The 23,743-nt window shown below is 51.3% G+C and overlaps 2 protein-coding genes across 8 annotated transcripts in view; one reads left to right on the top strand and one right to left on the bottom strand.

The window, feature by feature from the left end:
• The first annotated feature begins 16,790 nt into the window (after positions 1–16,790).
• TSPAN32 (tetraspanin 32) overlaps positions 16,791–23,743 on the top strand; it is a 31,320-nt gene continuing 24,367 nt past the window's right edge. Inside the window, exons 1-5 of one of the 7 annotated variants that reach the window (XM_083838825.1) lie at positions 19,052–19,371; positions 21,027–21,093; positions 21,195–21,361; positions 22,342–22,425; positions 22,685–22,985. In XM_083838825.1, coding sequence (XP_083694951.1) covers positions 22,920–22,985 — 66 coding nt within the window. In that variant the 5' untranslated portion in view covers positions 19,052–19,371; positions 21,027–21,093; positions 21,195–21,361; positions 22,342–22,425; positions 22,685–22,919. Of the gene's footprint in view, positions 17,480–19,051; positions 19,372–19,408; positions 20,739–20,951; positions 21,362–22,341; positions 22,426–22,684; positions 22,986–23,743 lie in introns of those variants that run through there. The other 6 variants (XM_083838822.1, XM_083838823.1, XM_083838826.1 and 3 more) reach the window with 6 other exon arrangements.
• On the bottom strand, positions 16,811–18,852 carry ASCL2 (achaete-scute family bHLH transcription factor 2). Its single transcript, XM_083838833.1, has 2 exons — positions 17,695–18,852; positions 16,811–17,579 (listed from the first exon to the last, which is right to left on the bottom strand). The coding sequence occupies exon 1, from the start codon at positions 18,213–18,215 to the stop codon at positions 17,706–17,708; it is 510 nt and encodes a 169-aa protein (XP_083694959.1). The 5' UTR covers positions 18,216–18,852; the 3' UTR covers positions 16,811–17,579; positions 17,695–17,705.

Genomic DNA, 23,743 nt, shown 5'->3' with positions numbered 1-23,743 from the left:
TGTGCTGCTTGTCAGGCTGCATTGCTTGTGCCATGTCGCAGCCCAGCACGTGCAGCATCCCTCCTCCTGCCACAGCCATCAGTGCCTGCCCATCCCCTGCTCAGCCTCGCTCCTGCAGGTTCACCCTGCCTTTTGGAAGAGGATGGCGATGCTGGGGAAGGTGCATTACATACAGGTAGGGTGTGCAGTTGCAGTTTTGCATATAGAAGTTGCAGTTACATGCTTGAGGAGCCCTCCTGCAGCTCCTCCATGCCAGCAAGATGCCGTTTCAGTGCTCCCCACCACCATGCAAACGACTGAAGTATTTCAACAGAGGCCTTCTTTTGAAATCAGGAAAAAAAAAAAAAAAAAAAAGCAAGCAGTTTTAGTTAATCCTTCCCCCTGTGTGTTGTTTGTGTACACGCACGCCTGGCTGGCCATCCACGTGCGTGCACAGGGGATGCTAAACTCCCACCCCCCCAAAATGAAGAACAAAGTGGGGCAGCAAACCAATCCCTCCAGGAACAATTAAAATCTTTTTTTTTTTTTTTTTTTTTTTTTCCCCTAGAAAGGCGGCCTCGCAAAGGACTTTCTAGCTCATCGCCTGGGCCCACGACTTCCTTGTAAGAGGTTGCTGGGCTTGTTGCAACATATTCCAGGTGTGTAAGCGATGCCCTGCCTTGCGCCTTGCACAGCAAAGTGCCCGGGGCTCCGAGCGAGCAGGGAGGAGAAGAGGGAGAGGTGCGGGTGTTCAAATTAAATGAAGCAGAAAGAGAAAGCTGGGACCCGCAGTGCCCAGGGCAGTGCAAATCGAACAGGTCGGACCTGATGGCAGTGTAAGGGAGGCAGCAGGAGGGATCCTCCGGCTTGCGGAGCAGGGCAGGCTGGCCAAGAATCCGAGCTTGGAAAGCTCAGGCAGGGGGACAGGGGGTTATTTGGGGATGGAGGAGATAAACTTCAAAAGAAAGGGCTAATTCTTCATTGGTGTGGCAAAGGGAGGCAAAAGGGTACGTAGGGCGTGTGTCCATGCCTGTCTGCTCATGCTCTGCTTGCTGCTGGGGTCCGCGGCATCACCCACTGCTCTGGGTGTCCACTTTGCTGGGGCAGGCTCTGTCCCCTCAGGGGACCTGGGGCGCCATGATGGGTCATGAATGAGCGGAGAAACAAAAACCATGCTCCAAGGGCCTGGGGATGCTGGCTGATGTTACACATGGCATCGCCTTCTTTCCTGCCCCAGGAACATCCCCATTGCTAGGAGGCCATCAGAAAACCATGGCACAATCCAAGGAGGGTCACTACCATTCTTTCCAGCTTTAAATTTAAAACAAAACACCAAAAACCACAAAAATTCCCATTTTTAAGAACAATTTTTCAGGATGGCCTCACTACACTAGTTGTCAGAGGGTTTCCAGACCCTTCTTCTAGAGGGACTCAGTGCGTAGGCCAATGATGGTTTCCCCCCAGCTCTGACCTGAAGCCTCAGCTGAAGGGAGCGGAGGAACCACAGGGGACAGAGGTGCTCAGGGGCTGGAGGACCTGTCCTGGGAGAGAGGGTGAAGCAGGGGAGCTTCTAGACAATCCCCCAGGGAGGGCAGCAGCATTGGCAGCAGGACTTGGGTGTCCCTGCACAGGGTGCCAGGCAAGGGCTTGCCTTCATCTGCAGCAGTGATGGACTAGAGGAACCCCCTCTTCTTTAATTAGTGATGCCCAGGAAATTAGAGAGAGACCCCTCTTGTAGAAGGAGCTCTGGGTGGAAGACAGATGGCTCCCAAGCTTTGCAATGGGTCTAGAAGTTCACAGAGTCATTCAGGTCATGACTGTTTGCTGTTCCCTTCTTTTTTTTATTCCCTAATATTTTCCTAATGCTCCTTCTATGTGACCTCTATATCACAACCCAGTGAAACACAACCAGGAGGGAGAGGACTTTGCTTTGAGGAATGAAACCCTTTGCTACTAATGCCTTTGCCCAAAAAAAAAAAAAAAAAATGGTGACAAGGTAAACCAGAATCCTTTCTGGACCTGGTTTGAGCTCTGTAGGTGTAGGTACAGGAGTCAGCTGATGGTCCCATGGCAGAATTGGTCCAGCATGATCCTCAGGGTGGGATGCAGGGGCACACCTCTGTTCCCTGCTGCTTGAAACCTGCCTGGTGGGGTGCACCCCAGGGCTGAAGGAGCAGCTTGCGGGTGCTTTGTCAGGCTGGGGGATGAAAAGCAGTGCTAACCACGCCGTGTTTTGGTGGGTGAGCTCTGCCCGTGCGTGTGCTCGCTGACCGTGCAGCACAACAACGACTCCGTGCTGCTAATTCAGACCTGTAGGCATTACGGCAGTGTAAACGGTGCCTAGTCATAATAATAATTAATAAACATGCTGAAACAAAAACATTCTCCTCGTTTAATTAACGTTGGTCTTCAGCGGCTTTATCTTGGGGTGAGTGGCTACTTTGTCAGTGCTGTGCCTTCACTCCCCACCTTGACCTCCATGGACACATCTCCTCTGCACAGATGGGAAGGTCTCTTTTTTGCTCAAGCTCTGACCAAATGACTTTGAACCAGCAGTTTGCAGACTGCCTCTCATCTAAGACAAAGGCTACAGAAACAGAAATAGCAGCCGGAGAAGCCCAGTAGCTTTCTTTGCCTTGTTGGGAATGGCATGAGACTGAAGCCAGGGACAAACGCTGGAGCCAGAGGAACACAGAAAGTGCAAAGCTTTGGGGCAAGCAGAAAGAGGCTCGAAAAATAAAAAATGGCTTGGAGAGAGTCTAGCAGTGTCCTGAAGCAATAAGAACACATTTTTACACCATATGTGATTCACACCAGGAGCCCAGTGCTGCAGGATGTAATTGCAGCCTGAGCTCAGGCAGGGTTGGGAGCAGAGAGGGGATCCCTGAGGGCTGCAAAGCATCCCGAGCATAAACCAGGTATCAGCTGGCAATGTCCAAAAACCTTCAGCTATAAAAAGAGATACACCAGTATTAGGCATGAAGACCTCACCCCGAAGCCACTGCTGGGTTTGGGTGGCACTGAGCAGCCTGCAGGACCTGAAAAGGGTGTCAGTGCCCACCAGGCAGGTAAGGAGCCCCCATCCCACCACCCAGCCACCCAGCATGGATGGATTCCCCACCAGGGACATTGCATTGACCATGCCCAATGCTGCGTGGCCATCAGCCAAGCCAAATCAGGCGACTGGAAGCACACAGCGAGCCCCAGCCTTGCTCACAGCTCATTATCGGGGGTTGAAGGCTCAGCCCTTGACCTCCTGCAAGCAGATGGGGATGAAAAGCATCCCGGGCAGGAGCAGTGTGGGCGTTCGCCTTCCCCACACTCTGACCTCCACTGCTTTGAAGAAGAGCATCCGTAATCTTTATGAGGCCTTGGAGATAGGAGCGCTCCAGGCACACACAAGCCATCTGCTCCCATTTTCCTCTGCTTTCCCATCAAATCCCTCCCCATTGACCTGATCCGAGCTGAAGTCCTTGCCTTCGCAGTAAAGATTTATACGGCTGTACCTCCCAACAGCAAAGCCAGGTAAATTCAAGGTCCTGGGCACCTTCCAAAAGTAACTGGAGGAGAGGAGATGAGGTGGAGGAGAGCAGAAGAATGGCCATGCGTAGATGTGAGGACAAACAGGTGAATGGGGACAGTGTCACTCTAATGCATTGCACCTCCAAGAAGTGCCCTGATCCCCTGTGGGGCTTTAATGCAGGCATATGGACCACAGGGGTCAGAGTGTGCATCAGGCTTTGGGCAAAAGCGTAATTCCCGGGGTCTTGTTGCTGCCAAAGCTAAAAAGTATGTAAATCACTCATAGTGGGCTTTGTGGAAGGCAAAATGGGGAATATATGCTAAAACAGAGGGCTCATAGCACCTAGACGTGGCCTGAACCACTTGGCCTGTAGGTCCAAGCTGGACCCTGGGGTGGCCCCGGAGGGACTTCCCAGCAGAGCTCAGCCTGGGTCAGGCACAGGCAGCACGAAGGGCTTGGGCTTGCTGAAACTGGGCCGGGAAGGGGGTGTTGGGGACCTGCGTGGGGCAGGCAGGGCTGCACCGGCCGTGCCCTCTCGTTCCATCGAGATGCAGGAGATAGGGCTGCGGCTCACGCGGGTGCACTGGGGCCACAAACACGCATGCAGGCTCTTGCAGGCTTCCTGCTGGGGATCTGCCGTCCTCCTGGTGGGTTTGTTTTAATGAGAACTCCTTGTAATCACCCCTGTGAAACTCAGGGTGGGGAGCTGTTACTTATTAACGCCCGCTCTTTCCAGGGAGCATGCAACAGGAGATCTGCTGGGAGAATCAGCCTCAGATGGGCTGCAGCATGCCATGGTGTGGCCGAGGTGTGTGCACACACTTGTGCATGCATGCACACCTGTGCACACTCATCCTCATGCCTAGTCTCAGAAGCCACCGCTTACACATTTCTGCCACCGCATCCCAGGTTTTCTGCTGGTCCTTTAAGCCCTTTGCGCCAGCCTGCAAAGCAGGAATGATAGCAGAGGTGCAAAAGTCCTTTCTGGTGATTAATGCATCATGTGTACAAAGAAGGTCTGTGGTGAACGGAGGCTGGAGCCGGGATTAATTGCATACCTTGAAGTGGAGAGATTTATGTAAGGAAACAGACTTGGCGGGCTGCCCCGCTCCAGGCTGTGTTTACCTGCCTGCGCCTCCACACCTGTCATGCTGCAGCAGCGAAATATTATTTAATAACATTTGAAGGGAGATCTTAATAGCTGGGCTCCCTCCCCGCCTCGCCCCACCTCCACGGGTGCAGCAGTGAAGCTTGGCCTTACTTTTCCAGTGTTATGGTGGGATCTGTGCCTGACCAGCCTGCCGAGGTGCTCGTGATCCCGGGGGTCTCTCCCAGCTGATTAAGCTCCAGTAATTGAAAATACCAGCCCATGGTGGTCTCCACTTGTGCCCATCCCCTAGGGTCATCCCACTGCAAGGTAAGCTGGAGATCTCGGTGCAGGTCTCAGCCCAAAGCACCCAATTTGGCCAGGCAGGGCTTTGCTCCAGGCAGGATCTGAGCTCGTGGGCTCCATGCAGGAACAACCACCTGTATTTATACATGGACAGCACAGCTCCAACTGCTCAACGTGTCCATTCAAATAAGAGACAAATATTTGGTACAGCCCAGTTCAGAAATGCTCGAGGGTGTCTCTTGAAAGGGATTTGGATATTAATTGCAGTCTGTTTGTTGATTTGCATGCTTATCAGCGAGGGACAAGACCAAATAGAGCCCCACAGGTCTCGAATGGGAGCACTTAGGGCTTTTCTTCTTATCGACAAACCCTCTTGGTGATTATAAGCAAATAAGTCAGTGCTAAGGACAGTTGGAGGGGGGAAAAAAAAGTGCTTCCCACCTGCCAGAGCTTAGTCACTCCAGACCAGAGCTTCCCTTCTGGATGGAGACAACACCACGCACCAATTATCCTCAACATTTCCCCCCTGTCTGGAAGGCTCTGGAGCTTGACCTGTGTTTGACATCTGCTCCTGCCCTTGGCTTTAAACAATGCAGGTCTTGAGTAGGCTGAATGCAATAAGGGGCTTGACCTGACTCTTACTGCATTGTGTAATTCTGGTTTTTTTTGTGGTCCTCTCACGCCAAGACAGACCCCAGTGTAGACACAAGTCCCCACCACCCTGCTTGGATACTGATGTTTGCAAGGACTTCAGTCTGGGTTCAGCCATCATCCCCGAATATAAGCACTTGGCAGGGATAAGCCAGCCAGCCTCAAGCCATTAAATGACACTGTACCCAATTAAGAAATCATTGCCATCACTTCTGGAAAGCAAGGACTCTTATTTCATGCCTTGTTGGTGCAGCACAGCCAGGGTGTCCTGATACTACCCAAATGCAAGCACAGCCAGCATGAGGTCAAACGAAGCTCCGTCCTCTCTGCTAATTGCCCCAAGGACTGAAGTTTTCTCTTCCCAGACGAAAACTTTCCACTGACCCAGACTGTCCCAAACCTGGATCCTTTCTGCATTATCGGAGGAAAACATTGTGGGATTTTTTTTTTATTTTATTTTTACCCCCACAGGACAAACTTCAAAGGAGCAATGGAGACCTCCCCATTTCCATACGAAAAGAACAGGCGACCTGTTCTCCAGGGCCGCTGCGTGCATCCTGCTTCATTTCACAGATAACCTCAGCAGGGGGCTCCGGAGGGGGACGGGTGGCCGGGGGGGGGACAAGGTTCCCCAAGGTTAATCGCAAACCGCTCGTCGCAGCAGTGGCTGATTGATGGGCACCATTAATCACTGCCTGGCCGGGCTCGAGGGGACGTGGGAGCTGCGGGAACAGGGAGAGGGTGCCAGGATGGGAACAGTGACACCCAACCCGTGCTGCTGGAAGCACCGAGAGCCTGGGGAGAATGGGTATCACGGGGTGGTTTTGTGGGTGAACAAGTGTATGGCACCTTGCAGCAACGGAGGCAGAAAGGAGCAGGTCTCTCCAGCCCTTGGAAATCCTCCCTGGCTTCCAGCAGGGAGTCAGGATTTTGGATTCTGGCAGGGCCCAGGTTTAGGAAGGGGTGGGTTTGTCTCACAGCCATAAGGCAATTAACAGACTTTCCTTCCTCTTTATGGACTGAAATCTGTTGAGAGTTTCATAGGAACAATGAAGGCAGTAAAAGCCCCACAGGTGAGGTCAGTTGAGGACCTTGTGCATTTACAGGCTGGATACCGGCATGTGCATTTTCTTTCATTCCTGACAACTTCATACACTTTTTCTTTCATTCTGGTCCTAGCTGCTGCTCAGACTTCTGGTCAGGCTCTGCCTGCAGTAATAAAATTTGCATCGTTGTTAACTACCTGGATGCAAATGACAGCAAGGACTTGCAGCAGAGCTTGCTGTGCTGCGATTTAACCTGCTGTGGTACAGGAGCAAGATGTGCCTTCCACTACAGACATATAAGCCTTGCTCAGCTGGCCATGCCAGCAGGCTTGTGATGATGCCATTGCTTCCAACACAGGCTGAAGAGCAGCTCGTGGCCTCAGGAGATGGCTACTTTTTCAGGTTTTGCTCCTGCAGTGTCAAACACAGGATGATTTGGATCCTATATGGCTGCTTGGACATGAAAAACATCCCAGCCAGCTCCCACTGGATGCATTTAGTGTCATTTAAAGATACGGGCTTCATGGCCAGTGGGTGAAGTTGTGGGTTTTTTTGGTTTAATCTATGCTGTAGATCGGGTACAGTGACAGCCAGCAATAAAGCAGGGTCCATTTCTGATACTGCCTCATGCATTTCTACAGGCTTGATTCAAAGACCACTGAAAGCTGTGCCAGCCTGGACTTCAGTGAACTTTGGGCTGAATACGTGCTATTTCAGAGTTGGCTTCTTTGGGAGGGGAAGTGCTTCAGCCTCCATGAGCACTCAGGTATATAGGGCAGGAGGCAACTCATCTACCTCTGACCACCTACAACTGGCTACGACTGATGCATCTGCTCACCACGGACCCACCTACAGCAGTCAGGAGGGATGGGCATCACCCAGGGGCAGCTGATCCCATGTGAAATAGTCATCCTAGAGCAAGCAGAATGACCACCTCTGTCTTCATGGGCTATTAAAGATGATGACTAGTTAAATGACTAACTTGAAGTAGACACCACACTCCTAGATGGCCGAAGGGAGATGTTTGTGCTGGATTTTTATCATCTCTTGTCGCACCCCAGGAGGGCCTCTTTCACCGGGGGTGGTTGGCTTTGAGATGGGGTTTCTGCTTAGGGGGAAAAAATCATCAGAAAATATGTTTTACTTTGATTTTATGATATCTTTTTCAGTAGCCAAGGCTGTCAGGCTTGTGAACACAGTCATTTTGTTTCCAAATGACTGCCTCTGATCCCTGGGTAGGGCTGTTTAATTCAGGAATTATTCTGAATTAACTTATATGTGTCAGTTACCTCAGCCCAGCAAGACTTCTCTTTTCTCCTGTCCGGGACAGCATTGAGTTCTTTCCCAATGAGGAACTTCTAACAGAAGAGTTTTCCCCCAGAGAGCTTATGAGTTAATCATCAATACCTACCTTGTTTTAAGCCCCTGTTTCAACCTGAATTACATTCCCTATGTAGAACAGCATTAAATAAATAAATAAATAATAATAAAAAGATAAGAGATATAAGTCTCTGTTAAAGTGAGTGCCATCATTGCCAAATTTCTGTGGGGTTGGGCCCTTACAGCATGGTGTACATCTCATGGGGGTCTATGGAAAGCTTCTGCTTCAACCTGTGCTTCCACTCACTGGCCTGGGTGAATTGGCATCTTTTATCATCACCGCCTCATTTTTCCTTCTGAATTTTATTCCTGCCTGAGGAAATCTGCGTCTTGAACTAAATCAACAGGGACAAGGGTGGGCTGGGCATCTCGGGCCGGGCGGCTTCTTTTTGTTAAAGGAGGCATGGTCCTTGGGCCTGGAAACATCTCTAAGTCAGGGTTGTTTTGCCATCCTGGGTGCATGTTTCAACGGCAACATTATTGTAAAACAGCTTTGTGTTTACTTTGTGTACAGAAAAGATAAAATCAGCATTTATATGCAAACATGAACCAACAAGGAATTTCAAAATCCTGCCATTTCACTCCTCTGAGAAGGAGAGCCAGGGTTATTGTGTAACCAGAAACATCTGAAAGCAGGGGATTTTCTGGGTCTGAATTCAATTTAGATTATAAGACACTAATTTAGGATCTGACTGTATCACCTTGGGCAGCCAAAATAGGATTTGAAACACGGGGAGACAAGGACTTTGGGGTGGAGAGGTCTCCTCTGTTTTGAACAACCCAGTACATCAAGCACGGGGAGTGAGGGCTTTCACGGGGATTTCACAGTTTAAGGACTGTATCGTGCCCCCATGCTTTTCGGATTGCTCAGGGACGCACGTGGGGCTTGGGGTAAAGGTGATGAGGACCTTCCCTCCCAGCCCACGTTGGTTTTTAATTCTTCTCAGGCCGCTCTGTTATAAAGGAGTGAAAAACATCATGCTGGACAGCAAGGACGATGCCATCAGAGCTGGAGCTGCTGTGCTATTTGTAGCTGTGGGGAGATTGTTCCAAAGAAACGCTCCAAATTTTTCTGAAAGAAAATACCTACTGTAAAAACTTCAGGGTGCAGGTGTCTGGGGGGATTTCTTCCCCAGGACACATCCCCAGTGCAGGCTATGACTGAGTGTTTGCTCCTTGCAGGTCCATGTGCCCATGTACGGGTGCCATCTGCCACCCCAGCCCCATACCTGCCTCCGCATCCTCTGCAGGGACAGCTGCTAGTGGCATTTGTACAGGGTGGAAAAGCAGCTATGCTCATATTTGGGGTCAAATCTGCAAAATCTCTCTGCATCCTGCCTCCCCTGGCTTACTGTGGGACGTTGGGCAGGTTGATCCACGCCTGAGCACGTGCCACCCTCTGATAATGTCCCCGTGCTCGTGTCCTCAGTGCCACCGCTGCATCTCTGGGGCAGGTGGGGGGCAAAAGGGCACTTCTGTCCCAAATCTGCCCCTTCCCCATGGGCACTCTCTCTCCCTCAGCCCGTTCCCCGTTGGGTTTAATTACACTGGGACATGGGGATAAATGAGAGGAAGGAGGAAGGAAAGGTCGCCTCGGTGGTGGTCACAAAAGGGGACGTTGTGCCCCCAGGGAGGGAGAGGAAAGGCCTGGGGGGACACGGGGGCACTTTGATGTGGTTTGCATGAAAGAAGGGATGGGGGGAAGAGGGGAGGGGACAACACCAAAACCCGAAAGACAACAAAACCTCTCCCAGCTGGGACACAAGTCAGGATGGTCTCTTTATTTAGATGGATGGAGCCCGGCACAATGCACTGCGGCTGGGGGCCACCCTGCCCCTGTCCCCACCCTCCTTGCCTCTCACTTTCTTCCCTTTTTTGCATTTTCATTCTTTCCTTCATTTCCCCGATCTCTGCCTCCGATTTCTATCCCTTTTTCCAAGAAAGAAAGTGGGATTGTATATGATGTGACCTTAATTTAAAGGCAGGAAGGGGGAAGACTGAAGGCAGTAGCAGAGAAAAATGGCCCTTGGAGCAGACAAGGGGATGCTTATGGCTGTAACACCAGGTGAATCCCATCCCTCTGCGGTCTATTAGGAGTATAAATCCGGAGCATTCAAGCTACCCTCATGGCTGGAGTAGTTTGGGGATAAGCATCCCCATGCATCCCCAGACGTCATTGTTGTACTTATGATGGCATAATTCAGGGATCAGATGAAGAGCGGGTCTGACCCTGGCACCTTGAAGGGGCACCTGCAATGGTGAGCCAAAGCAATCAGCTGACAAGTACCCCATCAGCTGAAGTGGTCACCTCATCTTGCTGGGCTGGAGGAGTACAAGGAAGCAGTTATGCAGTCATACCTCATGCAGAACAGGCACGGAGACATCGGGCATCTGCTCAAAGGAACCAAGAAAAAAAATGTTTCCATCCCTGGAAGTGCTCAAGGCCAGGCTGGGTGGGGCTTTGGGCAACCTGGTCTGGTGGATGGTGTCCTTACCCATGGCAGGGGGCTGGAATTAGATATTTAAGGTCCCTTCCAGTCCAAACCATTCTATAATTGTTGGGGGTAAGGAGACAAATGGTGATGTTTCAAAATTTCCCACAGACTGAAATTTTAAAATAAGTTGACCCAAAGCAGAGCATTTACTTCAGCACACTGCTGTACATTGCAACCATGCGGAACTTTGGAGCTTTCAATAATATGTCAAATACTTTGGAATTAAAAGTTGATCCACTTGAAAAACTCCCCATGGGATCATTTTTTAGTTCTGCACTTAAAAAATATTTCTTAGTATGGATTTATATCCCCCCACACACACACATCAAAAAAAAAGGAAGAAGTCTCCAGTCAAACAATTAATTATAAAATATCAGGGGGAAGCAAGCAGCAACAAATTCCCCACTTAGTTTATTTTAAATAAATAACTTAATCAGCTGTGGCAAACTAATAGCTTCTGTAGTGCTCAGCTCATTTGGAAGTGCATTACTGGTTGTTGCATGGCACACAGTGATGCTACTGACGGAAGGATGCAGTGGTGATGATGCTTCACCGAGTGAAGGCAGACAGTGGTGAGAAGTCAGGCTGAGAAGGCAGCAGGGGGGCGTTCGGTACATTTGTGAGGACCGATCCCTGATCCTATCTCCCCAAAGGCACCAAAAGCAAACAACTTGCGGGCAGTCCCCCACACCAAGTCCATCTCCTCTCCTAGCACCCCAGATACCACCAAGGATCCTGTCCACAGAGCTCAGCCCAACCAGCCCTGGGATGTGCAAGACATGAACACCAGCCTTGCTTTCTCCATCTGGCTTTACAGCACAGAGGTTGTTTGTCGTGATTTCTGCTGGACCTGAAAGAGTGCTGAGAAGATTTGGTCCCTTTAACTAGTGGTGTGATTCTCTTTAATGACAAGACTTGCCTGCTGGCAACCATTAGTTCTCTTCAGCATCATAAACAGAGTCAAATTCAGCTTACACCACGTCTGAACTTGGCTTAGGCGCTATTTTTTCTGCCAGTACATCGCTGTTTTCAACTCCAGTCAGCACTGGTTTGAAGTTATTAGTGTCTGGTGGTTGGGGTTTTTTTGGTAGTGTATGCATCCTAAATGAGCTTTGTGGTCTCCCCACTTCAAAAGCCTCTCTGCTCTCACCCCTGTTTACCGGCTGTCCTGCAGCAAGACCAAAGACTGAAGGGTATAAACTATCTCTGTGCTGTCCTAGGTCCATGCAGCACATCGGGAGGCAGCGTGTAGGACAGCAGCTGGGATGCAGGAAAGGGTTTGGGGGGAGAATCAGGCAAGGAGATGGTGCAGAGCAGCATTAGGGTGCACCCCTCCCAGCCTCCATTCATATCAGACCCAAATGCAGCGCATCCTGCAAATTCCAAGTTGCTCTAAGCACTTTTCACCCTCTCCATTGCCCACTCTGCTCTGGTGCCAGGTGTCTCCTGGGCCAGAAGCAGGGACAGGGACAGGTGCAAAGCCCCATCAATTGCACACAGGTGCTTCACCAAGGCAAGCAGATGCTTCCACTCCTACTAGTTGGCTCTCATTAAATATAAGCAAGCCGTTGGTAGAGCTAGGTTGATGATGGGTGCTGTAGAGAGGTCTCTGTGTGGGCTATGCTGGTAAGAGAATGGCTGTATTTGCTCTTTTTTCTGCATGGGTTTGTATTTGTTCAGTGGGTTTCACCTGTTTTCACCTGTTCTTTGCATGCATAGTTCTGTTAAGGGGACTGGGGCTCCTTAGTGAAGTCTTGGAGGAATTGTGTGTATGAAACCGGGAAATGGAGAGAAATGGAAAATGTGTTAGGGTATTGCAACATTTCCTCCTAGTGTTTAATATCCTGACAAAAATATATTTTTTTTAATAAAAAAAAAATCAAGTGTTTTACTCTATAGAAAGATATTTGCTGTGTTATAAAAGTGTCAACATCTCACTTACAAATTGGTCATTCTTTTGGCAGTGGCTTTAACAGAGAATTCCCCTTGGGGCTATCTGCTGCTCTGTGTTGGTTTTTCTTCCCCTTTGTAAAAAGTAAGAAACCAAACAACTTAAAAAGCAAGCACAATTTACTGGGTCTGGAGACTGGGTAGCTATTGTGCTGTAGGTTTGAAGTGGTGGGGCTGAGGCCAGGAGATGAAAGGAGATGAAGAAGGAAGAGAAGTGAGACTTCTCCGGCAGCAAGGTAGATGCTTGCAGGCCAAAGCTTAAAGCACTGCCCTGGTTTCTGCAGCCAAAAAAAACATGTTACCAGAAGCTTCTCCTTTTCTGCTGTTTATGCCTCTGATCCTACTAATGTCTACCCACAAAAAGAAGTGTTTATAGGGCTGAGGGTCAAACAGCCCTCACCTGCAGCCCAGCTGTGCTAGGACTTGTGTGGGTCATGGCATTGGTGGTGGTGCCCTGGGACAAGAGGTGGCTACAGGAGGGAGGGGGCAGGCAGCACCCTGCAGAAATAGAGCACTTGATCAATGATCTCCAGGTTGCAGGCTCTCAGGACCAGATGAGAATCTCTATTTAAAACAGAGCAGCAATGCTAGACCCTGGTGTTGGCTTGTCCTTGTTTTCCCTTGCTGAGCTGATGACACTGCTGTCTTTCTGGTCCCCACCCCTTGATAGGCACAGCAGGAGAAAGCAGGAGCAGAAGTGGTCTAGAAAGTGCCTGGACAACACTGGACTTCTGTTCTTGTGCTTGCATCTCAGTGCAGACTTCAACCTTCTCATTACATGAAAATAATGGATTGAAGAAGTTACTTGGATGTATTAGAGACTGAGTAAGAGTGTGTGTCCTCTGATGCAGGTGTTGGAGCAGCAGCCCACTTCCTTGAAGAGCAAGCTCCAGGGGGCTGCTTGAGGTGACCAGTGGAGAGGTGTCCCAGGGGATGCTCTGACAGCGTCCAGCAGAGCTCCTGTGCACATCAGCTGCTCAGAAGGAGCCATGGGTTCGTGGTGTCCCCAGAGCTCACCATTTATTATCCTGCCTAATAGCCTCTTAGGGGCTGCCTTTTCCGTAAGTGCCCAATATCAGCTTGTGACAACAGCTGCTGCTGCAATCATATCATTAGTCCCATTGCTCCCAGATACAATTTAGGCTACTGCTGCCCTGGTGGTAGCTTTGAGGAATAAAACTGAGCCCTCCTGGCTGATGCCCAAGGTGGGCAAAGTCAGGCCAGCTCTGTCTGCTGCTGACTTTTGGAGGGGCTGCCTTTCTCTTCCCCTAGAACCCTGCCAGCCTCCTGGCGCCCATCCAATCCAGATAAGTGACTGAAATATACTTACTGCTACCTGGCTATCCTGTGCCCTGCATGAAGAGACTGAAATAACCTTGGGGCTAGTCCTAGCACGCTGCTGTCTGCTCACAAACTGTGACAAGCCTAAAAGCCTTGGGACATGGACCAAAGGCTGAAAAGATGAGGGTTTTTCTGGAGGCTGCTCCCTGCAGACAGGAGGGGAGGCAGCAGCCAGCTGATATGCAGAAGCTTGTCTTGCTGCCTGCTGTGCTAGGCTTTGCTCTGCAACAAGGTCTTTACAAGGTGCTAATGAATAAATTGCTATGAATTGAGCCCAACTGTTGGTCCCTGTCCCCAGGAGGAGCTGTGGTAGCCCTGGTGTTTGCTGAGGGTACCACAAGGTGGTAGGACTGCGGGAAGATATTGATAGTCCTTCTCCAAGGTTGGTTTGTCCTGCTGCATGAGGGCACCCTCATGGGCCCCCCAGCACTTCCTGTGCACAAGGTTTTAAACAGCCTTTGTAGCCCTTTCCTAAGAAATTACTCATGTTTTAAATAGCACACAGACATTTGGAAGAAGGGTGGCCATGGAGCTGGACCTCAGGCTGCCCATGAGGGCAGCATCATTTAAACACAGGCCCTGAAATACTGTAGTTCATTGCAAGGAACTACTTTAACATGTGCTGGGCTTCATGTGCTCTTGGTAATGAGGAAGGCTTCAGCCTGAGCAATTCAAAATGCCAAAGGAAGGGCAGGTGATGGAAAATTGAAGGGTTATTTCAACCTGGGGAAGGGGCTGCTAATCCTGACACTGTCCTGCAACTTGTTTCTGCTTCATTAGGTGTGTTTGTGGTGTTGGAAGTGCTGGATGGCCTTTTTTTTTCCTTAATTACCAGGGTTCCTCAGCATATTTCTTCTGAATCTCCTGCAGCTCTGTAGCTTAGGGCTGGGTTTGGGTCTTCCGTGGAGTTTCCCTTTCAGGCACCAAATTCCTGGTTAAACCACTGAAGAGAAATGATGTGCTCATTGGAGATGTTCTCCATCCTTGTCCCTGGAGTTTCGGGGAGCTGCTCTGTCAGGCTCCCTGGCAGCCCTGGTTGAAAGCAGCGAGCCTGGGCACCAGAGGTCCCCCTGTGGCATGGAAGGTGGCTCTGCTTACAGGTGACTTGCATGGTCAGAGGGCTACATCTCCAAGTCTTTACTCTGGCAGCACTTCGCATATATGGAGCAGAAGCTTAGGAGCATGCCTTTGGGGTCAGAAATCTTCTCAGCTTGGTCCAAGTGGTTTTCAGGTGGCTGCAGCTGAAGACTGCAGGAGTGAGCAGGGCTGGCTGAAAGTACCTGCTGTCTCCACAGCTCTTGGAGACCTCATCCTGCATCTTCCATAGTGCTTTTTAAAAGAGCAGAATGATTCAGTATCCTGCTTTCTGGGGCAGCCTCCTTAGCAGCTTGATCTGAGAACCTGGTAGTGAGCTGTGGCCACCATGGCTGATGCCAGAAGTCCCTCTGTCCGTCTCCTGCTCCCAAAATAGGGGCAGATCCTTCTCCTGCCACCCTTTTCCTTCCCCTCGAGCACTGGAAAGACTCATGACCACCTTGTTATTCACACCAAGTGAATATTCCTGCACATTCCTGATTTCCCTCTATAATTTCTACTGAAATGCTGGCTGACAGTGTTAAGGTAGTTTGATGCTGACTGAGCTCAGTTTTTTTTCTCCTAATATTAATATTGCTTAAGTGAAAACTGTCCATGGCTCATTTCTTGCCAATACTGTTACAATTGATGCTCCTTTAATGTTGCTGCAAAAGTATCTTGGGTGATCTGATGAACCTATAACAATGCTGGGAGTGACTTGACTCAGAGCCAAATATTGCTTTTGGAAATAATGAAGTGATCAGTGCTCCTAATGAAGGAAAACAAACACACTGCCAAGCTGTAGTAAAATTGTCTGAACAGATGCCTTCTGCCACAGTGGGACACTTGTGAGGGTAAAGGCAGCAGTCCTGCTTTCTAAATCATGTGCAGAGAATGGTAAGCTCTTTTAGGCTGAGAATAAAGTATGTGGTGATAGATGAGGGGTTTGATGGTTGGACTTGGTGATCTTGAAGGTGTTTTCTAGCCTGAATGATTCAATGTCTGACTAAATTTTTAGAGCTCATCTGTGAGGATGGAGCCCTTCAGCCAACACCAGCGGAAGGTCTCTTGTCACCCACTGGCTCCAAGTGCTTCAAGGTGCTCCAAGTGGAGCAGGTCACTTAAACCCAGGGCCCCATGGGGCAGAACCTCTCGAAGCAATTTATTGAGCACTTCAGTTCCCAGGGCCTTTCCAAGGGATGGTTTCTTGGAGCAACTTTGATAAGGGAATGAATGTGAAGTGCAATAGCCAGTCCTCTGTGCAGCTCCTTTGCCTGCAGGCTACAAAATGCTACCTTGCTGTTAGGGCATGGTTTTTTTGCTGTTGAGATGGAATAGTGTGGGATACATTTATAGACCTGGATTACAAAGCACCCACTGTAACTGCTGGACTTGGGGCTGCTGAGTGACCATACCCCTCAAAACTTCAGGGCTGGGAGAAATGCTACCTTCCCATTATTCAAGAAGCAGGGAGGTTACACACAAAGTCCCTGCAGAGTAGGTTAACTTTAATAACCCATTCTGGCTTGGCTTTGCTCAGCAAATTGTACAAACCAGCCCATTTTGCTCTGTTCAATTAATAGCATTAACTAGAACTATTTAAGGGCAGTAAGAGCCCCCTGCCACAGGTTTCCATGCCATCACTGCTACATTTTGGTTCACAGCAGCCTTTTTACCTCTGGCTTGCCTCCACTGCAGCAGGTCTTCAGAAGGTCTCCAGCACAGCCTGCAGCTCCTTCTGCATGCCCAGGAGAGGAGCTAGCAGCCCCAAAGCCACCTTGCTGCACACCTGCTTCTCCCCTATACCTCGTCTTTGCAAAACCTGCAGCAATGTATACAGCTGTGCTCAATCTTGAGCAAATTCCCTGCTGCATGTGAAATGTGGCCCAGGGAGCTGTCTGTCTGTCCATCCCCCAGCCTGAGGCAGGAGTTCCTCTAGGCACATCTGGCAAATATATGCATCTTGCAGCCCAGGAACTGTTTATAAATAGATTTTATTTATAAAGTCAATTTACATAAAATAGGATACTCTTTTTAAAAACTGCATATGTACAACTTAAGAAATCCTAGCAAGTGCATACAAAAATGCCTTCAGTACATTTTTTTAAAAAAAACTTCAGTTTCAGAGAAGTGAACCTTCACACCAGGCAATCTCAGACACTGTTGTAGGACACAAGGTAACTTTACAGTATTTTACTAGTGTTTGGAGGAGAAAAAACACCTTTTATCTAAACCATGTATGTTGCCAAAACATTCTAGCTGGCAGTGTTCAAGAACAAGGGAATAGGACTTGCTAAAAATAGAGCTGTCTCCTCACCCCTTTTCCCTAAGGTTTCTTGTACAAAAATAAGTCTTCATACACCACTGTTCCCATAGGCAGTTCAAGTTGCATATAAAATAGAATCTGACACTATAAAAAAAATTCCCTCCCCCTCCAGAAACAAGGAAGCATCAAGTAGGCTTGTTTTTCTTGCTTTTTGCCACTCCACAGGTTGCTCAGGCATCTTTCTTTCTCTGGAGAAAGCAGGTGAGCACCTTTTTCCATCGGGCTGCCCTGGAGCGAGGTCGTGAGCATCATTGCACTTCAGCTGGGGGGAGCCTCGGAGCCCAGCAAGGAACACAGCCAGCAGGGTCCCACCATGGCTGGGTGAGAGGATTTGGGGGAAAGAGGTGTTTGTTTTTTTTAGGGGGGGGTGGTGGTGATGCGATGCTGGCTGCTATGGAAGACGGAGGGCCCTGAGGTATATCTGCAAAGAGATTGCAAACCCCACGTTGATCTCTGGAGCATCACCAAGCATGGGTGAAGAAGCAACAGCCCCCCACCCCGAGAAAAAGCAACCCCCCCCCCCAAAGCGTGCTCACCTCTCGGCAGCTCAGTAGCTCCCGAGCCAGCTGGTGAAATCCAACAGCTCCCGCTCCTCGGGGCTGAGCTCCCCATCGTAACCACTCTCCTCGGAGGAGCAAGGGGAGGCGGAGGAGTAACCACCGCTGCCGCCACCGCTTTCCCCGACGGCCGCCCGCCCCGTCCGGGGCGGGCGGCCGTCGGGGAAAGCGGTGGCGGCGTCGTGCTCGTCCAGGAGCCGCTGCAAGGCACGGATGTACTCGACAGCGGAGCGCAGGGTTTCCACCTTGCTCATCTTCTTGCTGGCGGCCCCGTGGGGGACGTGCTGGCGGAGGGCGGCGAAGCCCAGGTTGACCAAGCGCACCCGGTTGCGCTCCCGTTCGTTGCGGCGAGCCACGGCCGCCGCGGCCCCCCCGGTGCCCGGGAGGGAGGCGAAAGCCAAGCGGCGCTTGCAGCGCAGCAGCTCCGGGGATGGGGGCCGCCGGCGGCCCCGGGGGGCGGAGGGGTGAGGGGGGAGCGGAGGCAGAGCCCCGCTGTTCATCGCCGTGAGGCCACGGCGGCGGAAAGGGGGAGAAAGTTGGGGTGGGGGAGGTTGGAGTTGAGAGGGGAAGGCGAGGAAAAGTAAATCGAGGGGAATGCAAATGGGGGCGAGGAAAGCGGAGTGAAATGCAAGGAAAAGTGTAGCTAAGTGCGGGGAAAATGCAGGCAGAATGCAAGAGAAAAAAATGCAGAGAAAATGCGGGGGAAACGCAAGAAAAAATGCAAATAAAATGCAAGCAAAATGCGGGGAAAAAGCAAGGAGAAATGCAAATAAAACGCAAGGAAAACCCGCCAGTAAAAATGCAAGAAAAATGAGAGTAAAAATGCGAGCAAAAACGCGAGAAAAATGCAAACGGCCACGCGCGTAAAATGCAAATAAAAACGCAACAAAAAAACCTGCAAATAAAAAAAATGAATTAAAAAAAAAAAAAAAAAAAGGAAAAGCAGGGCCAGGAGTAGCCCCGACCGAGGGGGAGCGCGGCGGGGGCAGCACCGTGTTGCCCCCTCCTCCTCCTCCTCCTCCTCCTTCCCGCTGCCGGCTCCGCGGCTGTGCGGCGGGCGCGGCGCCGCCCGGTGCTTATCAACGCCGCCGCTCGCGAGCCCCCGCCGGCCGCACGCGCCCCGCCACGCGCGCCCCCGTGCCGCCCCCCCCTCCCCGCCTCCTCCGCGCGCGCCCGGCGCGTGGCGCCGCCGGCCCCCGGTGCCGTCCCGTTCCCCCCCCCGTCTCCATCCCCAAACCCCGCCCGTGCGCCGCGCCCCCGGGTGGTGGGTTGGGTTGGGTTTTTTTTTTCCTTTTTTTGGGGGGGTGAAGGGGAGGTGTGGGGTTGCTTGGGGGCACGGCGGGGAGGGGCTCTGCCGCTTCTCTGCACCCCTTCCCCCCAAAAAAATTAGTGGCTCTGCAGCGCTCGGTGCGAAGGGGCTGCGGGCGCTGGAGGGTTTTAGGGTTAAGGGGCAACCCCGGGGGTCAAGGCGGCGATAGGGAAATGCGGTGCGTGAGCGGGGCCTGGCTAAAAACATACAAAAAATGCAAACTAAGCCAAAGGGAGAGATGCAGAATTAAGCCCTGCTGCTCTCAGCCCCAGCTTGCATTTCTGGGTGAGGAACGGGACCCGGGCAGCAGGCAATGCCCACAGCCACGCAGAGCTGCCTCTCCACAGGTAGGTGCAGCAGGGTCTGCTCACGGCATGGGGCGCGTTTTGCTGCGGGAGGTCCAGGGGAGCTGCTTGCAGGGGTAAACGAAGCGGTGTGCAGTGTTCGCAGGGTTTGCTCCAGGCTGCTGCTTGGCTTCTGTCTGTGCAAAGCTGGCTCTGCTCCCCCTGGGGTTTGTGTCACGCTCGCTGGGGGTTTGGGCTGGGCAGAGAGGGCAGCGGGGCAGCGTTGCTGGTCTTTTAGTAGCAGGGTGCTCAAAAAGTCCTTGCTGGTGCAAGCCTTGCTCTCAGGAAAGAGGAAGCTACCTTCTTAGGAGCTGTTCAAGAGAAAACTTTCTGCAACACTCAAGAGTAATAACCGGATTTTCATGGTACAAAAATAACTACAGGGATTTCTTTTATTATTCTTGGTAACACAAAAAGGCACCTGGGAGTGCAGCAGAGCAGGCGCTGGGCTCACCCATGCAGGGAGCCCTCTGTCACACGGAGCTGCTGCGCTTGGTTTCACCTCCACTTCTGCACCTCATCAGAAAGTGACAGAGGCCCGTCACAACAAGGCTGGAGAGGGGAAAATGTGAGCAATAAGTGGCAGGGGGCGACCGAGCATCCTCGGCGAGCAGGTGCATGCCGCCTGGGCTTTTCTTGCACTGGTTTTGCTGGAGGAGGGCTGGAGCTGGTGCTTGGATGTATTGCTGGCACTGCTGGCTCCTGAGCAGCCCCGGGTTGCAATGCGAATGCTACGTGGGGAAGCAAAAAGACTTGAGTTTGAGAAGGGCAGTGGGCTTTAGAGCCATGAATGCGGTTGTTTCGATTTTGGAAGGGGGGGAATGAAAGTTGAGTTTGGTCTGGGAACTGCCTGCCTTCAGCTTACGCTCTTTTTCTTGCTGGTTTGGCTTCTCCCAAGCCAAGCCTTGCTTCCACTCACAGTATGGTCCCACCATGGTCCCATGGTCCATCCTAAGCTTGGCAAAACCCAGTGCCCTCTCCTTCCCTCCTCAAAAAGAGACAGCCACGGGCTTAAAAGTTGGGGTTTCAGCTTGCTGGTGCCCATGTGCCATAGGAATGCTAAACAGGCTGCACAAAGTGTCCTTGTGGTGCCTGGGGGAAGGCAGGCTTTGCATCCCGGGATTCATGCAGACTGGGCACGCTTCAGTGCAGGGAGGCTTCATGCAGGCACGTTTTATCTGCATGTGTGCTCACGAGTGCAGCCGTGCTACAGGCACCTGTAAACCTGCCACATTTGGAGCCATTCCCACCTGCTGCTTTGCAGGAGGTTTTGCTTTGCCTGCTGCTGGGCTCCACTGTGAATGACTCGGGCTGCAGTGATGCTGTTGCACTGCTGATGGCCACACTGACAGCGAGAGACCTAGAAAAGTGTAAGGCGAGAAAGTGCCCACACAAACCCAGCCTCTTATCCTAAACTTCTGTTCAGTCCCACAGCAAATCTCGCGGCTCCTTCAGCGCTCACATCTGACAGCATGGGCAGCATTTCCCTCCAGCTCAGAAGAGGTCTGGAGGTTTTTCAGCTCAGCAAAAACACACTCTCAGTTTGTTCCTTTTTTTTTTTTCTTTTCTCTTTTTTACATCAGTCCTTTCCTTCTGGCTGAGGTGCTGCGTACTTCCGACGCCACTACAGCTGGGGATACCCATGCTTGGTTTTGCAGCCCATTGATCTGAAGCTTGCAGCCTGCCGTGAGGACCAAGGAAGAGGGCACCTGGGACACCCCGACGGTATGTTGAGGCTCGCTCTCCCCTTCCTGTGCTCTGGCTGATAACCAGAGATAAGGGAGGAAGCCACAGACTGGAGCTGTGGTTACCGGTGGTTTTCGCAGCGAGCTGGGAGCGATAAGCTGTGCTCTCGCAAAGGAGAGCAGCTGAGAAAAACTGGCAGCGGAGTGGGAGGGCTGCAGGAAAGACCACACCGATGGCCAGCACATGTGGCAGAAACAGCCGAAAATCCTACCGAGGTACCGGGAACAGGCATCTGCAACCAAACCAGGTAAAAGGTGTGCTTAGACCCGGGTGGTTAAAGCTCCAGCCCTACCAGCTTGGCGAGGCAGGGAACGTGTTTGAGTCTTAGGGCTGGAGACGAAACGAGGCAGAGCATTCTTTAGGGAGAGAAGAGCAGCACCTCAAGGGGGTACGTAGGTGATGATCTGTGTGTTGTGCAGCGAGCTCCGAGGGCGGTGATGGTGCTGCCCTTGAAGCCCCTGCGGGTGCTGCGCCCAGGCCCCCCGAACCCCGCAGGGCTGGCCGGCAGCCCGGCAGAGCTGCTCCACGAGGCCCCTGGGGCTCCGGGCAGGGTTTCTGCGGCGCTGTGGGGACCTCTAGCGTGGGATCCGCCTGTGCACGGGGCTCTCCGCAGCCGGGCGCTGCGGGTGGCGAAGGGAACGGGGCTTTAGGATGAGAACTCCGGCAGGGCAGGGACCCGTCAGCCACAGGGGACCCATCTTTTCGGGGACTGCTCTGGCAGCTCTCGGTGGTGTCTCCAGTGGTGCAACCAAGATGTTTTGCAAGAAAGCTCTTTCTTTCCCGGGCAGCGGAGGAGTAAGAAAAGCGTGGCGTGCTTTTTTCCTGTGCGCATGGCTTTGTGCAATGTGCTTTGTCTTGCATCTCTGTTCTGCAAAGCGCATCTTCCTTCCTTTTTCCCCTCCCCTCTTATTTCTCTGTCATTTTACGGTAGCTACTGTTGTGGGATGGTTTTATCTTTTTGCCTCTTCTTTGCCTCATGAGTGGACCGTGGCTGTTTCCCATCACTCCGCTCCATGGTCTAGCTCTGGAGCCAAGGATTATTAAAGCACTCAGTCACCGAGTCTCCCTTTGGGCAGGTTGTTCTTGAGGCATCTTCACAATTTTAATTTCAGGAAAGATACATCCAGCAGGCAGCCGGTTTTGAAGCACAAACCTCTTCTGGAAGGCATCTGTGAAGCTGCCATTGTCACCTTCAATGCTGTATTTTTATGTCCCCTGTTTTCAAAGGGGGAAAAAAGACACTCTGCAAGCCTGTCACCTGTAAGAGCTGTTCCCAGTGATGCCGTGCCACTGCTCCAGGTCCGCAGAAAGGCAAGTTGAGGGGAAACGAATAGGAATTGGGTGATTCTCATGCTGCATGAGACCAGAAGTCACTGGGGCCTGAGGGTCTGTAGCTGTGGGTCCATGGGGCTGCAGTGCAGGGGAGGAGAGCCGAAATGTGCATGTACAGGGTGTTGGGTTGCTTCTGAAGCAGGGCTTATATCTACATATCTGCAAATAACATTTCCTTAACCTTTTTCCCAATAAATAATTTATGCTTTTTTTTTTTCTTTTTTTTTTTTTCTCCAAGAACTTGGCTCTGAGCTGCATGGCAAGCCGTTTTTCTGCCTAGCTTTTTTCCCACCTAGCTGCGTGGCTGCATTTGTGGGCTGCCAGCAGTTTGTTCTGGGCAGGATTTAACAGGGAAGAAGGAAGAGGTGGGGACTACACTTCCCAAGAGGCTCCACTGTGGCCGTGCCTCCCTTCGGTGGCTTTATCAAGAGCTGGAGGGACCAACAGCCAGCTCTCCCTGGGGACAAGCAGCCATGGGGCCAAGGTGTGGGATGAGGACCGCCAAGTGCCAGCTGATGGCCACCAGCCTCTGCATCATGGTAAGTAAGCAACTTTGGGGGAGAGGATCTCCGAAAAACTGGGGTGAGGAGAACAACTGCTTTCACCAGCCCTGCTCGGAAAGGGTCAGCTTTTCCCACGTTCTGTTTTTTGGGTGTGGAGGGGCAAGCAAAGCAAACTGCCTGAGTTATCATTGCGCCCTGCACAGTTATCGCAGGCCACCAGCATCACCGCCCTGCAGCTGATAGACTTCTGCTTTCTCAGGGCTACTGCAGCTGGTTCACAACTGGAAGGGGAAAGAAAAGCAGCATGGGTGGCTTTCAGCAAAAAATAAAGATGTTTGCTCCTCTCTTTTGGGGTTTAAAAGAGAGTCCTAGTGTAATTCCACTCGTTTCTGGGAGGTGGTCACCAGGAGATGGGATGTGTGAGGATGTGAAACTGTAGGGCTTTGATGGAAGCATGTGTGATGGTGTTCCCTCCGAGGACCCACAGACCTGCCCCACAAAGAAAAAGCAATTCTAGGGATCCTTTTTAACAGCTTTTTGAAGTAAATTCGAGAGGCGCTTCTTGACATGTCACAAGGAGTTCAGGGGAAAACATACCACCGTTAGAGCTGGTGGGAAGCCATGGACACTTGGGAATGCTTCTCCTGGACGCTTCTGAGTTGTAAAGGCTCACTGCCTTTTCACCTCATGGACCTTTCCAAGCTTCAGAAGAAAACAGAATTAGTTTCTGTATTTAGTACAAAAAGTGGCTTGGAAGGAGTGTAAGTAAAGGGCAATACCTTATTTCAGTCCAC

The sequence above is a fragment of the Anser anser genome, assembly GCF_964211835.1.
Source record: "Anser anser genome assembly, chromosome: 5".
Classification (NCBI taxonomy): Eukaryota; Metazoa; Chordata; class Aves; order Anseriformes; family Anatidae; genus Anser; species Anser anser.
The sequence above is the reverse complement of the archived record's forward strand: the minus strand, read 5'-3'. Positions and strand labels throughout refer to the sequence as shown.

Excerpts from the sequence above, each read along its gene's own strand:
- ASCL2 (XM_083838833.1), bottom strand. The coding sequence starts at position 18,215 with ATGAACAGCGGGGCTCTGCCTCCGCTCCCCCCTCACCCCTCCGCCCCC.